Source organism: Podarcis muralis, chromosome 3 (assembly GCF_964188315.1).
Source record: "Podarcis muralis chromosome 3, rPodMur119.hap1.1, whole genome shotgun sequence".
In the NCBI taxonomy this organism is placed as follows: Eukaryota; Metazoa; Chordata; class Lepidosauria; order Squamata; family Lacertidae; genus Podarcis; species Podarcis muralis.
This window is the reverse complement of record NC_135657.1, coordinates 51,373,672-51,391,424: the sequence shown is the minus strand read 5'-3', so window position 1 is coordinate 51,391,424 and position 17,753 is coordinate 51,373,672. Positions and strand designations below refer to the sequence as shown.

The window sequence follows — 17,753 nt, the reverse complement described above, 5'->3', positions numbered from 1 at the left end:
AAATTCTTTTACCAAGTTCCAAAAACTGTTCATTGTTTTTCCCCCCCTTTCATCGACTGCTACTAACCATTAGATATATTTTATTTCTATTTTTCCTCGTTAACCAGTTTTGTGGGAGTGGGCTTCTCCTTCATATGTTCAAATCATGATAGAAGGCTGTCATGATTTTTATTGCATTCTGTAGATGGTGTCAAGCAGTATGTCAGAATTAAACATGCTTGTTTTTATTAGTTGTGATTAGTTTTCATGTTGTCATTAAGCCGTCACTAGCTGAAACTAATCTCTTCTCTATCTTTCTTTCCTTTTTGTTTTGTTTTTGTTTCTAACCACCCAGCCGCCACCGGCAACTAACCTATGACCTTCTGACCTCTGAACTCTTCACCCAATGATGACCTGACCATGCCTGCCTGCTGATCAGTTAACTGGTAATCGCCTTTGCTTGCCTGTCTTCAGTGCAGCGAGCTGAGGCACTTGTCCGTTCGTCTTACCATCTAACAAAAAGACAAAAGAAATTGTTGTCCTCCAACTCAGCTTTTTTTCCCTGTTTGGGTGAAAGTGGTTCTAGAACCTGCACTGAATAGTAGTAAAGCAATAAGGTCCAATTCATCCCTCCGCACTGATCATCTTTTAGTGTCCCACCCTAAATGAATGGTAAGAACGGCCTCACTTGAGAGATGGAGGCAGATGTCCCTTAACTCCCTGATGACAGAGGCAGTTACTGTGAGACTTCTAGGAATCTTTTTCTTCTCATAAAGAAGTCAAAGTTCTCTTTGAATGTACTGTGTGATGATGCATCATGCATGAACCTTTGGTCAGGGATGTCATTGGTGAAGGGATTCCTAAAAGTATTCAAAATTTGACATGCAGTGTAGTCACTACCAATGCCCTCAAAGGGCAGAAGATGCAGCCTTTTTTATATTACCTGCCAAATTGGGTGTTTTTAAGAAGAAAAAAAGTGCCATGAAAGATAGGTTACTGAATTTTTGAACTACATCAATGCATAAAACTAAACAGCAACACTATTGAAGCTAATCCTGAGATACTTTCTTTTACTATACATCAACTTCCTTAAAAGATTACATGAGTACAAGGTACATGCATTATGTGTCACATTACTGGGCAAACTGTTCAAATATTTTTTTAAACCTCCCTGTATAGAGAAATTTCATTAAGGATGTAAAAGCCATGCTTGCCTATTTGCTGTATACATGTAATGAAATTGTAGATAAAGTGTAGTGCATTGAAACAAATTGAAAAAAAGTAGATACTTTTACTATACAAGGGTGCTGGTGCAGAAAAAATATATTTTTGGAAATGTAGCATTTTATACTTTCAAGTGTTATAAAAAAGAAAAAAGAACAAAGAAACCCTTTATTTCATTAAATGATTTTTTCTGGTGGTTGTCGAGAAACAAAAGACCAAAAGAGCCTTTTTGTCTTTATTTTTTATTTTTTAAGTATTGGAATAAGTATAAAGAAGAGAAAGTGCCTTATTTTCTTCATGGTCATTTAGTCAGATGTCTCGTATAATCCGCTCCTCCCTCAGACAGCAAGTTAATGCATGCCACTCTGTCGCCCAGTATGTGAAAAGAAGCTGTGAGGAAAGACAAATGAGTTGACCATTTAAATTACCTGGTTTTTGCCATAGCATAATGCAACTTTGTCAGATCTGAAACTGTGATATGGAATTGTTCCACCAACAGCCAACCGCAATATTTTTGTAACATGTTCCCTCTTCAATTGTAGACAATATATTTTTATAGTACTTGCTCAGCCTTAAACCAAAGGGTTCTAAGATGCAGTCTCATTCTAAATCTAAGTATTAGATTACACTATTTATACAGTAGCAAGTGTTATACCCCCGCCCCCCCGCCCCCGGAATAGGTTGCATTGTCCCTATTTGAAATAGATATGGGAAAACACAGCAGAACGTGAACTTGCCTACAGGATGATTTTGTCCATGACTAAACTGAGCATTCAGACAGTCTGTCTTTGAGCATGTTTTAGGTTTTTGTGTGCTTCATCTACAATGCCAAATAGTGTGTACTCCTCATCAAACTCCTACTTGATGAATGTTAACTGCCGGTTGCGCTTTACTGAAAAGGAAAAGAAGTATCAGTTAACTATCTGGAAGTTCAGCTATGCTTCAGTTTGAGTCAGTAAACATTTGCATAGCTGTGCTAGTGGTGATAAAACACTTTACGCACAAAGGTGAAGTAAAAAAACATATGAGCAAGTAGTGATACGTTAATTGCTTTGAGCAGATTTGGCAAAGATCAGGTGATAACCCCCCTCCATTGTGTCAACTTATTATCCTAAAAATCTTCACAGCTTCCAAATCAAAGGTCAATAGTAAGTTAGGTAAGAGGGCTTACTTTTTAAGCACCTGCATGGTGACTTGGTCTAACCATTGTGTCTCACCTGGAAACAAGTATCAATTTATTTACTATGCAATAAACATACATCCTTTTGTATTCAGCTAGCTTTTATTTTATCTTGCCACTGGCTTTGTCTTCCTGTTACACATAGGTTTTTTGGTTTGACTTTCAGTATATGCTGTGCCATTTTGATTTTTGTTTGGTTGAATAAACTTGCAACACTCAAAAATTTTGGAGAATTGCTAAAACATAACCAGTATTTGATCCAGTTTCATCTCAACTATGATAAACCTGGACATTTTTAGATGCTGATCAAAGGTCTCTTCTTGGGAGAAGTGTGACTTATAAAAGTAATGTTTGTTCTGAAAAAGTTTGAAGACTTAGTTGACAACATTTTGGATCAACTTAAAGCATGACATTTGAAATCTCTGAATGCCTTGGTTCTCAGTATTATCATTCTTTATTGAATTTTTCTTTATTAAAGTATGTAGTTTAAGACTTTTTTCTGACAGTATTATGTAATTTTTTTTAGAGTGGGTATACATACATCGCTTGTATGTTACCATACAGACAACATGTATTTGTCTATTCCTTTTACTTTAGTTTGATGCTATGTATGTACCATAACCAACCTATTGCCTATGAGAAACATGTAAGATAATGTATTTACAGCCATTGTTACAAGTTTATAATGTATTTTTCTATCTTGTTTTATATGTATGTTATATAACATTCAGAAGAATTTTTTTCCTGATTGAGAAAAGGATACAAAAATGCAAAACCCACAATTTTGATAACTGAAAATTGCCAATTGTTTTGCAGTACTTTATTATTATATTGGGAGTGTTGTCTTTGGGCTTTTAGTTAGCTACTGGATTGAATACATTAGACATATCTGGGTTTTAGTTGGGTTTTTACATAGCTTGCATTTTAATTCTTTGGTTCTTTGCTGTTTCTATTAACCCATAGCATTATTTTAATAAATGTTATAATACCAACCTACTAACTCTGGACTATGTCAGTTTATTAACCTTTACATGTTTAATTAAAATAAACAAGGAAAGACGGAAGAATGTAAAGTCTTGAGTTATTGGACTAACCCTGAAGAACGTGACCACCGATAACACAACGTGACTTGTTTTATGTTGTTTGTTTGGCTGACATTCTGCACACTACTATTAAATTGGCTTTGGTCATTCTGGCCTCTTACCTTGGGGGTAGGTGCCAATAGAGTTGGGAACAAGTAGCATTATTGGAGGCATTCTTGTAGAGTCTTGCCACTTGCCTTTCAGCATCTGCATTACTAATTCCACACTTTCCTTCTCTGAAATAATCACTGTCAGCTCACAGCAAAAGGGCAAAGATACCAATCTATTGGTAAATTATGTTATGTGCCCAGAGGAACCAGTTTGATTCTTTGTTGAGCCATTTTGAAGCTACACAAATTCAGTGTGATTTGAAGCACTGATTAAAAGGACAATTCAGCAGACATCTCAATATGTAACTCTCCTGTGTTGTTCATGCTTCTGAATGTATTTGAAGCAAGAAACTTTTCACCCCTTACTCTAGCAGAATCTGCCTCTCTCCCTTGTACATGAATCTAAATTACTTTCACTGTGACCCTGAAGGGGTTTAAGTTGCAATCCTCAAACTACATAATTCTCAGGTAATTGTACTGACTTCAAGCAGGTTGCTTCACAGTAAACAGCTTGAACACTGTAGCTTAACTACTTTTAGGATTGCGGGTTTTTAAATCTACTGTAGTGTTTGAACACCACTTAGCTCAGGGCAGTACAAAGCTGTACAAAGTCGAATAGGTCATTTTGTAATAACTGCAAAAAGTAAATAAACTCTTTAGTAGGAGGTCTAAAGTTGACTGTTACCAAGGGATAACTTTAGCAATCAGAGTTCAGAGAAGCAAGCTGTAGTAAGTTACTTTCAATGAACTTCATTCTACTAGGAAACAATTGTTAAGAACTTGGGGTTATATCCCCAAATTCATCCTATTTACAGAAGGACTACAGCTTGTGCAACCGAATTTCTCTGTCTTGTCCCATGTGTACCTCTTCTGGGAAGTTTCCCTGTCTCTCCAGAGCATGCTGTGGGGGTGCATGGAGAGAGGAAAGGGGGAGTTCCATTGCACAATCAATGTCCTTGTGTGAATATGGGGTGACTTTGTTCGATACAACCCATTCTTTCGGTGGCCTATTCATAGCTGCTATGTTAATTACATTTGTTTATTACTCATTTGAAAACAAAAATGATTTTGTATAGACAATGACACCTGAGTAAATAAATCAGTTTTAAATATACCCATTAAAATATATGTAACTGAAGCATTATACGTCAGTTCCACCACATAATAAAAACAAAATCCCATCTATTAGATAGAGGCTATGTTAGGACAGATTGATACATTTTAAACATATTCAAGGATTCTTTATGAATAATATAATAAAGTAGAAAATACTGAAATCCAGAGTTTTAACTAGATAATACTCAATATTTGTGATAATATGAAAGTTTGCTCTTAAGTATAAAACAATAAAAGGGTGTTTTGTAATAAAGGTTGATAACCCACTTCAGTATTACACCAATATACCTGTCATCAATATGCTTCAGTGGTCAACAAATGTTAGCCTTGACCCATGAGTTGTATTCAACACTACATGAATGGAACAGACTTTGCTTGTGTAGTTTCATGTCACCTTCATTTTCTACCCCATGCAACCTTCTACACACCCTAAAAATTGCTCCAGAGGGTTTGGGGAAGGCCAGAAGTCCTGCTGTGCAAGTGGATGTCTTCCCTTGCAGCACTGGTTGCATACCCACTTGTTTGAAGCCACAACCAACATTAATATTTGTATAATATAGAACAGTGAGACACATTTTTAAAATAAGAATAGTAATAATAACCATGGCTTGTTTTACGGTGAGAAACCAAACCTTCCTGTGAGCTGGAAGAAAGGATTTAATTTGTATGTGAAGGCAAAAGGCATATGTAATTCCAATGACAAATGCTCATGCCTGTTGAGCCCTCCTGAGTGTGGAGGGGCTTTTGAAAGAGCTGCCATTCAATGGAGTTGGGAAGCACCCATGCACAAGCACAGCACCTCATAAATCAGGATCCTTGCCATATAGTTCCTTGAGATGGCACCTTATGTATTTAATTTGAAATTGGAGTTAGGCATTATTTCTAAAGACTTAAATCACATTTTAAACACTGCTGGTTACTTAGTAATAAAAATCTACTACCATGGGGGATGGGGGTACCCATTGTTAAGTCATACCAGAAAAGGTTCACTGAAATAAGGGCGAGTTACTTAAGTCTGCTTGTTGCTGTTATACTCTTGAGTATAGCTATCATTAAATTTATTATTTGGCCTTTACCAGCAGGTCCCTGTGATTTTTCCTCTGAAGTGGGGACAGTTTGTGGCTATTTTTCCTGGAATAAACAAGCTCATCTAAATACAAGACAATATGTAACTGGAAGGAATAAACTGGTCAAACACCAAATTCATAGCCTGCTTACAAGTCCTATTAACCATGATGAAGCTGGTATCTGAGTAAACATGTTTAGGATTATTGTGCTATGATATCCTGTAGAAGTTAAAAATAGGCAGAAAAAATATATTCAAAAAATAGTCCTTAGGCCATAATTTTGTCAATTCAAATAGAATTTATCTTTGTGCACCTAACCTAGTTGGATTAAATAGTAGTTCTCCAATACCAGATCTTTAAGTGAACACTTAAAAGATGGCCACTCTTTTCTTAAAATAACCATTACTGTAGACCACCATTACCAATTGACAACTTTTAGTGGAGGCAGGGACCACTGAAGTAATTTTATTAGGAAATGCCAGTGGAAGTGGACAGCCGTACAATAATCACGTAATAGGCACAACTGTGTACAATAAGTATATGTTAACACAAGTTTCTGAAGTAGCATATTTCATAGAATAAAGATAGGTCCACAGTCTAAAAACATTCCCAGGATGCAAATTGTGAATTGTGCTTGGAATTCCTATCTTTATTTTTGATGTAGCATTAATATATGAAGTGAACACAATCGCCAGTGAAATACTTCCTGCTAATCAATGTTGAATCAAACTGGTTAACTAAAGAACAGTGCTCCTGATTCTTTTTATGCTGCCAGATCACTAACTGCAGGTGTAAAAATCCTGCCTTAGAAGTGGGTATTTGAGAAGCAGCAGGTGGCTTACTTGTAGTATTCACTTCTGGATACCAGTTGTGCTAGTGGTTGACTACTAATTGCATCAGGAGAAATTACTCCCAGGACAAAGGTTTGCTTCTGAAGGACTAATGATTAAGGAGAATTTTTTAAATATATATAAATAACCTATTGAGTTCTGTTGTGAGAATGCTTGAATCATTTAAGTTTTTGTTTGTGCAACACAGTGTATTAGGAAAAAATGGGTGTTGCCCAAACACTTGTAAATAATAAGAAGAAACACGCCTGTAAATGATGTGCAATAAAAACTGGAAAAATTATATGTGCTTTATCCTCAAAAGCCAATTGACAGCTTGCAGGGCTGTCAATACTTTTATATTTTGAAAAGTCAAATTTTATTCTGTATCAATGTATGGCAGAATAAAGAATGTACATTTTGCACTCTTTAACTGTCATTAATGTTTCTAACACCTTAAGAGATTCCAGAGTTCTCCATCTAGTTCCCTAATTCATTCTCATTGTAAAATACATGTGAGATGGCCTGTATCAGTCAAAGGAGATCAGAATTGTGTGTGTAATCGATGAGTTAATTTAGAAATATTCCTTAAACAACCAGACAAGGATGAGTAAAGTCCAACGAAAAGTAGAATCCTTGTGTTTCATGTAGTTATTGAACAAGATAAATAAATGTTGTACTTGTCTTACAGGTAATTAAACTTCCGTGGCTAGGTGCTACATCCTAGGAAGAGCAAAACTGCACATTTCCCTTGCTTTATGGCATGTTATTCCAGGAGTACTTAACCTTTTGCTTTAATGAAGGTCCCTGCCCTTATTCTACTCTGTCTCTGAAGGTTTAAGGAAATGGCAGCTTTTGTTTTTGAAATGGTAGATTCTCTAGATGCCTTGGGTGTTGCAGCTGTTGGTGGGGGTATTCTGGAAACCTGGTCAATATTTTCAGCCTCAAGAAGAGGTGGGCAATCAGCTGTGTTATTGGCACTCTGCCTCCTGTAGGTTGCTGAGGCACAGGATGGTTGTAGCATTAAGCAAGTCAACCCTCCACAATGACCTCCTATTTCTTTGCTTCCCTTCTCCCAAGTTGCATCCCTTCCCAATATTCACCGGTTTCCTGCCTGAGGAATCATACAGACCACTAAGGGAACCAGCTTACCTCAGTCACACCATTTCAGTGTTCTCAAAAATTTCTTTTGCTTTATTATTATTCATTTTATTTCTGTATCACTTTATATTTTAAAGAAAAAAATTTGGAAGTGGTTTACAACACATTAAAACAGGCATAGGCAAACTTGGCCCTCCAGATGTTTTGGGACTACAACTCCCATCATCTCTGACCACTGGTCCTGTTGGCTAGGAATGATGGGAGTTGTAGTCCCAAAACATCTGGATGGCTGAGCTTGCCTACGCCTGCAAAACATCAAATAAAGCAAACCATAGTAAAACATTACTGAAGAAAGTAAAAAAAAAAAAAGCCAGCATACATCCAAAGCATAATGAACAGGAAACCAAAATATTAGAGGATTTCAAAATAAAATGTTACAAAGGAGGTCAACTACAGAATGTACATTTAACACAATGAAGTACATTTTTATTAAACATGTCAGAAGAAAACATTGTCGCAAGCATAGAACACATCTGGTGCTGTTGCTGTCAATCTTGCCAATGGTAGATCATGGTGAGTGGTGGTCATGGAAGCTCAGACTTAATGACCTGGGTCTGCACTAAGAAACCGCCAAGATAGTCTCCACAGTAGCCTCAGCTTTTTATCCCTCCCAGGCAAGGAGCAGGCCTTCCAGGACTCACAGCTAAGATGGCCTCTGGCTTCTTCAGAACTCTAGCTGAATGGTGCTGCTATGCTAATAAGAGGTACATTGTGATTGCATAAATTATACAGTATACTGTATATCCTGCACTGGGGAACTATATATCCAGTCTGCAGTTGCCTTGGGTCAGAGCATCAATAATTGGGAGCATCACTTTCCCCTTGTCACTTGCTGACAGCAACAGCAAGAGGACAACATACAGTTAACATTCCTGGCATCAGTTCTGTTCTTTGATCAGTAGCTTGAATTACTGGCAGTCCAGTTTGCAGTGAACTACATCTAAACAGCAAAAAGAGAGGTAATGGTTTTGCTGGGCTTTTTAAACCCAATATGGCCTCCACAGGTGTGTAACCTGTGGACAAGGTGCCAGAGGGAAAACCATTTCCCAAGACTACTCAACAGCACAGGAGATCATATTCACCTCTCCTTTGGCTGGTCATTGTTTGTAGCCTAAGGCACGCACCTTTTCCTTGCTTGTTTTTGTTCTCATAACCTCATCTAGGCACCATCATGTAACCCCAGTTGGTTCAGCTCTACTGCCTTTGATCTGCTTGTCCTGCACATTGTAAAAGTAAGTTACAATTAAAACAAGCACCACCATCATATTCAAGGCTTCTCAGCCACGATCTGTTGAGCTGCTGCTTTTAGTCAGTTGCTGACATGAATTAATTGAAATAGCCATTACTAAAGAAAGAAAGAGGTGGGATGAAACAGGCACAACAAGCAATGTTTCTTAGGTTCCACCTTGGAATGTTTATGTAGCTGGCTGCTGTCCTAGTGGCTCCAGCCATGACTCCTTTGCTCTATTTGCCTTTTTTTACTATTACTTTGCTGTGTCCTCTGCTCTGAGCATGAGCCCTCCTGTGTAGGAACAAGCCTTCTCATAAAGGGCTTAAGCACCTTCCAGAATATGCTACGTTATCCTTTTGCGTGTTAAGATTTTCTCATGTCCTGTTAACACCTGCGTTCATCTGAATAAATATGCTCACGAGGATAATAATCCAGAAAAAGTTGCAAATGTAAACAAAGCTTTTGTTCTTTGCATGAAATCGCAGGCGATATCACAAATGAATTGTGCAAAACAATGCTTCAGTTGTGCTGCTGAGAAACTTGAACTCCTTTCTTTGGCAAAAGGCTGAACGCTTGGTCTTCTGGTTAAAATGCACTGTCGTATGGACTACAGATCATAAACTCATTCTTCATGAAAGCAAAGATCCATGCAGTGCTTTTATGAACCTGGGATCCTGGTTGCCAGTAAATCCCTTTTCTCCATTGTGGTTTGTGCTGAGATACCAAGAGCATGATAAATGGCAGGTGGATTGCTAAGTACTTCCGAGTTTCAAGTATAAGCTGATATTTACATATGCCAATTTAGAATACAAATATCACAGAAACAAATTAATTTCCAATCCACAAATTGCCCCCAATAAAGTCTTAATTTGCACCCCACTCTAGATCACCCAGATTCACTTGACCCCAATTAATTTCCCAACAGATCCTGTTCCAGATCTCTTCAAGTACGACCAATCTTACTAGATAGTCCTCTTAATTTATTTCCTTGAATTAATTACTCACCTAGAAGCTCTTGAGGCACTCAGGGAAAAAGGGGGAGCCTGTGCCCAAGGACCCATCCCTAGCAACACTCCTGGTGACTGTGTCTTAAGAGCATGTTAAGAGTAGCTTTTCTCTTGCTGTTTGGGCCTCTTGAGAGCTGACGAAACAGTTTGAACACAACTTCCTCCCCACACCCAACACACAGCCCTTGCTATGTAATTGTAGGATATGGAATGTTTCAGGTTTGCTACACACACACTTACGGTACTAGTAGCACAGATGTTGCATATGTATATTAGGAGTGCTTTCACCTCTAAACTGAAACACTGGATTTACTGTGGTGATTATTCAGAAAGGAAATACTTTGTGGGAGAGATGTTATGTATCAACCAGCCTCTGAATCTCCCACATGAACCACCAGATATTTTAGTCCTTGAAAAGAGAAAGGAAATAAGAGTGGTAGGGATTATCTGCAGTCTACACTTCAGAAATGCGTCAACTGTCCCAACAAACATGAGAGCCTTTGCAATTTGAAAGCATCACAGAATGTGTTGCCTAGTCATAGATTAGCTTTCTTAGTCTTAAAACTAAATAAATAACAGCTTGGTCGTCCCAGATTTCTCCCCAACTTCTGAGGCCAGTTGAAGTACTTGGAGGATGAAGACCCAACTGGCAAGTATATGTCATCCACCGGATACTAAGCAAAGTGTTCAATGCAGGGTGTAATTTTTACCCAGCATGAGAAGGGTAAAGGATTGGGCTGTTAATAAAAAAAGCCAAAGTTAACTTAAAACTTCAATAGCTTTAGCATGAAAAACACAAATGACCACAAGTGGGAAAGTGCATTGGCAGAAATAGAAAAGGAAAAGGCTGTAAAAAAGACAACCCTGTCCAGAGGATTTCTGTTGCTTTAAGCAATGTGGCATGGAGCTAGTAGGAAGGGGAAAAGGGGAAAGGAAAGGAAACATTCTTTTCTGAGTTATTTTAAAAAATATTCTAAACTTCCTGCCTTGAGATCTACGCTGATATGTTTGGAGTTACAATTTTGAAAAAGAAAAAAAAAATCAGGTTTTGAAGGGTTTGCTTTGCTTTAACATAGTGGCATCTTTGCTATGTGGCAGATTCAGTGCCTAGTTTCTGAACATTTTAAATGTCCAGCTTAAAAATTCTTGGAACTGTTCAAAATGTTAATTGACTACTCCCTACCCATAGACTTGTGATCTTTTTTTATTTTAAAAAAATGCCACCGCCACCTATAATATAAAAAAGGTGGGAACCCGTGCTCTTGATGGAAATACATGAACCAGAAATTCCCACATCCAAATTGAATACATGTTGGGATTCAGTCTATTTCACATATTTTATGTGTGCACAGTCCCATTTGTGGCCCTGTTCTTGGCTTTGTGATTCAAAGTCCAAGTGCTTTTTTCACAGGGCTTTATGAAGGTGCAGATGGAGAGATGAAAAGCAGCCTCCAGGGCACAATCTCTCTCTTTTTGGCTGGGGAGCTTGCAGAGACAAATTGGGGGAAGAGCTAAGAGCATCGCCTGAACTGATCAGAGCCAGCAGGCCAGGCAAATTAGATTGGACGACAAATATCAACCTTTGCTGCTGGATGTGAGGAGTCCCCTGTGCTAAGTGAGTGACAGGCACAACAGCTAATGTGTTTATTCTCCCTGCCCAGCAATCATAGTCAAGCAGCAAAATAACAATGCTTGTCAAAAAGAGTCAATAATTTTCATGGCAAAAACATAACCCTTGTGAGCAACTGTGTGTATGTTGTTAATAGTAGATCACGCTGGAACGCCCTAAAAATAAATTTCAGGTGCTAATGTTAATAAAAATTTGAGTATTGTAGATCTAGTTATCTTTTACAGAGAAAAGCAACCCTTTAACAACTCGCATAGTTCTGCTATGGTATGTAAAAGGTACAAAAACAGACAAAAAGATACTTCATGTGATGCAAGGAGGAGGCATGGAATTGGGTTGTAAAGGGGAAATTAGTTTATCATTTTATTTTATTTTTGTATGTGCAACATCTCTTGGGTCAAGCTGATCTGTTAAAATAAATACTCCCCTGTTTGAGGAGAGTTTGAACTTTGAGCTGAAAGCTGGTGTATCATCATAGCAGCAAAAAAAGGAAAAAGAAAAATCTGTTGCACCAATCAGAATTACTCTGCTTCATTCCAATTCAGTTATATTTTACATTACAATGGGATTACTTGTTCAAATCCAGTATGACATTTTAAAAATGTTACCAGGCTGGAGCAAAACATTGTCCTATCAAAATGCAGCATTAGAACAAACTATTTTATTCATAAGTATGATTATTTGTGCCTGGCAACTATTATCCTGACTTAGTCCATTATCATAATTAAAGATTGCAACAGAAAACAAGCCCTTTGCACTCGTTTTACTGCTTATAAAGGCCAGTGCTCAACATGGTCAAAACAGTACAGTAGTTTCTATGTGGACAAGCAGCTACAGAGAATCCTGAACATTTATATCTTTAGGGATAGTTTGAGGAATATGATCGTTGTAGATTTCTATATGGGTTTTTTTTCTGATCTAAAATTCCTGCAATATGAGAAGTAGAACTTAACTACCCCAGTATTCACATATCTCCAAATATTTTGATGTAATACTCAGTAGGTTAAGGTAACAGTGTACAAATTACATGTTTGGAAGGGGGAAAGCATTTAAATGTGTATTTTGAGATCATTTTTTTTAAAAAAAGATCAGCGCAGAAATAGAACAGAATTATGGGAGAAACATGTAAAAGTGCCAAGGAGCAGAAATAGGTTTGTCTGCCCCTAGTTTTGAGGAGAGGTGCCACATATTGAACCTTAGATGTATTGAGGAAGGGTTCTCCAACAAACACAGGCACTAACATGCTGGCCAATGCCCTCTGTGGCACTCACAAATGGTCTCAGTAATATCACTTCAGAAATCTACAAAGCACAAGAGCCTTTTCTTTCCTGCTCATTTGGTCTGCACTAGCTCAACCTGTTTGGCATTGAATGTGTACACTTAAACATGCACACAATTGGATGTCAGGGTTGGACGTGCACCCTCCCATCTTTTCTCCTGCTCTGGAGGGTAGGACTCGAGGCAATGGCTTCAAGTTACAAGAAAGGAGATTCCGACTAAACTTTCAGGGGGAAACTTTTCTGACAGTAAGAGCTGTTTGGCAGTGGAAGAGACTCCCACAAGAAGTAGTGGTCTCTCCTTGGAGGTTTTTTTAGCAGAGGTTATCTGTCATGGATGCTTTAGTTGGGATTCCCACCCCCAAAGGTCCTTTCCAACTCTAAGATTCTTTGATTCTATGTTCTGAATAGATCAGAGGCACAAAATGTGGCCGTGACTAATGGCGGTGGCTCCCTCCTCCCTGACCATTTATGGGGCAGCTGATTGGAGGGGGCGTGCCCAAACCATTTTGCTCTCCTCTCTTTTAGCTGTAGCAGCCATTTTCTGTTATCCTACACTGCCCATGGCTGCCATTTTGTGATTGGCACCCTTAGCACCTGCTCAAAATTCTAAATGAGCCTACTAGCCTTCCAGTGTCAGCAACCCCTAAATTAAGTTTAAGTCTTCAGGAGTCCTTCCATGGACAGAAAGCCTCTTCTATGCATGAGAGCCCCTGCCACAAGTTAGCATAAGAGTCTTGTGTTGTACAATTACTTCTGCTAATTATTGTGCAGCAGTTCTTGGAACAGTCATACCGTCGGCACGTCTTCCACTAGTATATCTCTGGATACATCCCACAAAGAGCTCTACCACTTAGCTATGTCCTTGCCCGTATTTTCTGTTTCCTGGGAACAAGTACAAAAGATCTGAGGAAAGCCAGAAATTTAGTGCTTTGGCCCATATACAATGAAAGCCCTATTGCTTTTCAAATGTGTTCCTGGTCATCCAAGCTTCCTGGAATGGAGCCATCTGCCTTCTTCCTATTCATAAGGAATAGCTATTTTCTTTCTTGGCACCATTTGGTGTAACCAACATAAAAGGCAGAGTATGGGGCTAAGATAGGGCCTCTTCACTACACACTCCTTGTCCTACAACTTTTGTTTTCTACCGCAGGCCTGCAAAACTTGTATGCCATGGACGCAGCCCACCAGATACAAATCATAGCCTGAGACGTCTTTTCTCACAGAGGCAGGCCAGCGAAGGTGGGAAGTTTGTCAAGCCTGTTAAGTTTCCATGCCTGCCTGGTAGATCACACATTTGCCCTGCATTTTTTGCAAATCCCATTCCCCAGTGCTTCTCTTCCTTTAGGTTGCAAAGAGGATGATTATTAACACAACTTCTGAATGAGAAAAGATCCAAAAGGCACAAATGAGCAGCGACTAATCCTCCTAAGTGGCTTTCTTAACTGTGATCTGGGTGTCACTTCCAATAAACCAGATGTCTTCTGCTTCTAGAAATGGTGACCTGCGCACCTCAGATTCTTGCCAAGCCTCTGAGGGAACTTGCCGCACTGCTGAAAGTCTTTTTAGAGCCCCTCATTACAAAGGCCTTTGTGGAAAAAGCACTGCTTTGTGCTGTGCAATGCCGAACATACTAATAAGACAAGTGTTTCATGTATAAAAGTCAACAAACATTCAAAAGCAAAATAGACACACACACACCCCTTTCACTGGCCTCTTGTCTTTTTATTTGGTCTCTGCTGGGTCTTTTCATCAAAGAACACATTTGAATGAAAAACTCCCTCAGCTTTGGATTCTGTTCATCAAAGTGCATTTTGCTACAGGAAATTAGAATTTCTCAGGAAATTATAACTCTTATATAGCCTTAATATGAGGGGACTGAGGACCCCCCTGAGGGGACAGTGGTCAGCTGTGCTCCTGATCCTTCTATTGACCATGTGTACTGAGGGGCTTTTCCTTTCCACTTCTGCATATGGGATTCCATATGTTATTCATAGGATCAAGATGTGTTACTACACATTAGTAAGGACATGATAATTTGCACACACACACCCCTTTTAAGGACATGCCTTGTGATGCTGCTGCAGTTGTTCAGAAACGTACTCTTGCCAAGGTCTGGACAGTTGACAAGGGATGTGCTTGGCAGGGCCACGGCATGGGTGACAGGATGATAAAACTGGCTCTTTGGAAATGAGGTTGGCATTTACCGTATTTTTTGCTCTATAAGACTCACTTTTTCCCTCCTAAAAAGTAAGGGGAAATGTGTGTGCGTCTTATGGAGCGAATGCAGGCTGCGCAGCTATCCCGGAAGCCAGAACAGCAAGAGGGATCGCTGCTTTCACTGCGCAGCGATCCCTCTTGCTGTTCTGGCTTCTGAGATTCAGAATATTTTTTTTCTTGTTTTCCTCCTCCAAAAACTAGGTGCGTCTTGTAGTCTGGTGCGTCTTATAGAGCAAAAAATATGGTAACTTCTTAGTGGTGCTCTAAACTATCTTTATAAACCAAATTCTCGCTAAATTCTAAAACACTGATACATTATGTCTCCATATTGTTTGAGGTAGTTTATGTGGAACCTGCAAATTTAGGGGCTGATTTCGAGATCTAAGGACAGCAAAGGGGGGCTATTGCATTCTGGCCCTGTCACATGTTTATCTATGCAAACACACTTTTAGAAATGAACTGAGAGTTAGGGCAGCTGTTTTTAAAACCGAGTATACTCATGACTAGGGACGCGGGTGGCGCTGTGGGTAAAACCTCAGTGCCTAGGACTTGCCGATCGCATGGTCGGCGGTTCGAATCCCCGCGGCGGGGTGCGTTCCCGTCGTTCGGTCCCAGCGCCTGCCAACCTAGCAGTTCGAAAGCACCTCCGGGTGCAAGTAGATAAATAGGGACCGCTTACCAGCGGGAAGGTAAACGGCGTTCCGTGTGCTGCGCTGGCTCGCCAGATGCAGCTTGTCACGCTGGCCACGTGACCCGGAAGTGTCTGCGGACAGCGCTGGCTCCCGGCCTATAGAGTGAGATGAGCGCACAACCCTAGAGTCTGGCAAGACTGGCCCGTACGGGCACGGGTACCTTTACCTTTTTTATACTCATGACTATGTAAATTTATCGCTGGTAGGAGTTACTGAGGGCAGTATTCTTGCTCTCAAGCCATTGTTACAAGCATTCTGAATTACAGGGCTCATCTGGACTTCCTTTCATGCCATGCTTTTGAAGCAGAGGTCCGCGCTTTAAAGCTCTGTGTCCAAACAGTTGTTTTCGTGTCCTGGCACTTTCCCTGGGAAAACCCCCATTTTACTGCTGAATCAGAGCAAATGGGAGAAAATGCAGACCAGTGCCTAGAAATGCAGCACAAAACGAAGTCTGGATGACCCACAGCCAACCTGATGGACTACAACTCCCAGTCAAAACAGCTGTTATAATCCAAAACATCTGGAGGGTGCCAGGTTGGTAAAGGAAGACGACAGACACAACCTTGATCCCCGTTTGGAAGCTGTGAAACTACAGAAGACTAAAGGAGAGAGTGCCTGCTTTACTGAGGCCCAAGGAATCTCAAGGGTCAGGCCTGAAATCTATTCCTGGCAATGCAATCTCTCCTTTCACAGCTCCCTTGCCACTCTGCTTCTGCTTCCTTCAGATACACGGAGGCTCACTGATCACATGGATTACCTTGGCTAAACGCTACGCTGCAAATAGTTTCTTGGGTCATTACATAAGCCCGTAACCCCCCTGCTGGTTAATATATTGTAAACAACAATTTGATGTGCTAAAAGTTTTGTAATTGGGACACCATCTACCGGAAATGACTAAAAGGTATTAGCATTAGCACCATTACTCTGTACGCAGTTGAGAATTAGCTTTTTCCTCATTCTGCCTGGAGATGAGTTCTCTGCCGCTTGCAAGTGTGCATATTTTGGTCCTGAATGGAAATTAGTCCAATAAAAGTGTTCGGTTTACTCATTTTGAGTCGCTCACCTAAATGGAGCGAGTATAATGAGATCAGTAAGGACACTTACTATTGATTTTACTATACCTGAGGACACATGCATGTCTACTGACATAGGCAAAGCAACAGTGAGTTTCCCTCTTGCTGAATGAGGGATTAGCCAACTACTGCACCTCTCCACCGGGTGCTGGGTCTTTTTGGAGCCACGTTGGCCCAGTAATTGTAAACCACCCCGACCCGGAAATCCAGGCCCTATAGTTGACTACATCATTCATGGGGACAGGGTGGGTCTACCTTCTGGCATTGCCCAGTTGATGGTGCTGCTTCTCTCAGCATGAAAACACCTCCAGAGCGGGCAGAGCAGATTCTACAAGCCTTGATGCTCTTAGCCACTGGACACTGTTCTCACAGGAATGGTTGTATGTGGGGGAGTTGAGATGACAATACCTTCACCCAAGAGCAGATGTTTCTCCTGCTGTGGTTGATGCTGATGCTGTTGCTTCGTTCCAAGGCCAGCAGCAGCCTTCCAGATTAGTTCCCAGGAAGTAGCTGTCACTCAGCCAAACTAAGATAAGGGCACAATAATCCATTGCTCACCAGATACCAGCAAGAAAATAAGACTAAACAATTACCTTGGGAAATACATGCATCCTGCTTTTTCATAATGTTTTATTAGCACATTCCATTCGGTAGCAGCCAGGAAGGAGAATATAACCCATTATTAAGCCATCAACAAGGCAGGGCAGATGTTCCAGACCTTGATGTTCTCAGTTGCTTATGCTCCTTCTCCCACACCTGTGTTTCAACCTGGAAGAGGTGCGATGGCAGTACTGGAGTCCCTATTCCACAGACCAAGAGCACCTAGATGTTCCTACTGCTCCTGACAGTTTTGGGTTTCTGTTCTTGTCCACAATAAACA

General features: G+C 39.9%; 1 protein-coding gene across 12 annotated transcripts in view; it reads left to right on the top strand.

The window, feature by feature from the left end:
* QKI (QKI, KH domain containing RNA binding) overlaps positions 1 to 3,383 on the top strand; it is a 109,530-nt gene extending 106,147 nt beyond the window's left edge. For all 12 annotated transcript variants that reach the window (XR_003705953.2, XR_003705952.2, XR_013392209.1 and 9 more), the window contains one exon: positions 335 to 3,383. Coding sequence is in view for 2 of the 12 variants with exons in the window: in XM_028723854.2 (XP_028579687.1) it covers positions 335 to 351 (17 nt within the window). In the remaining 10 variants the exon portion in view is untranslated. The remainder of the gene's footprint in view (positions 1 to 334) is intronic.
* Positions 3,384 to 17,753: the final 14,370 nt, after the last annotated feature.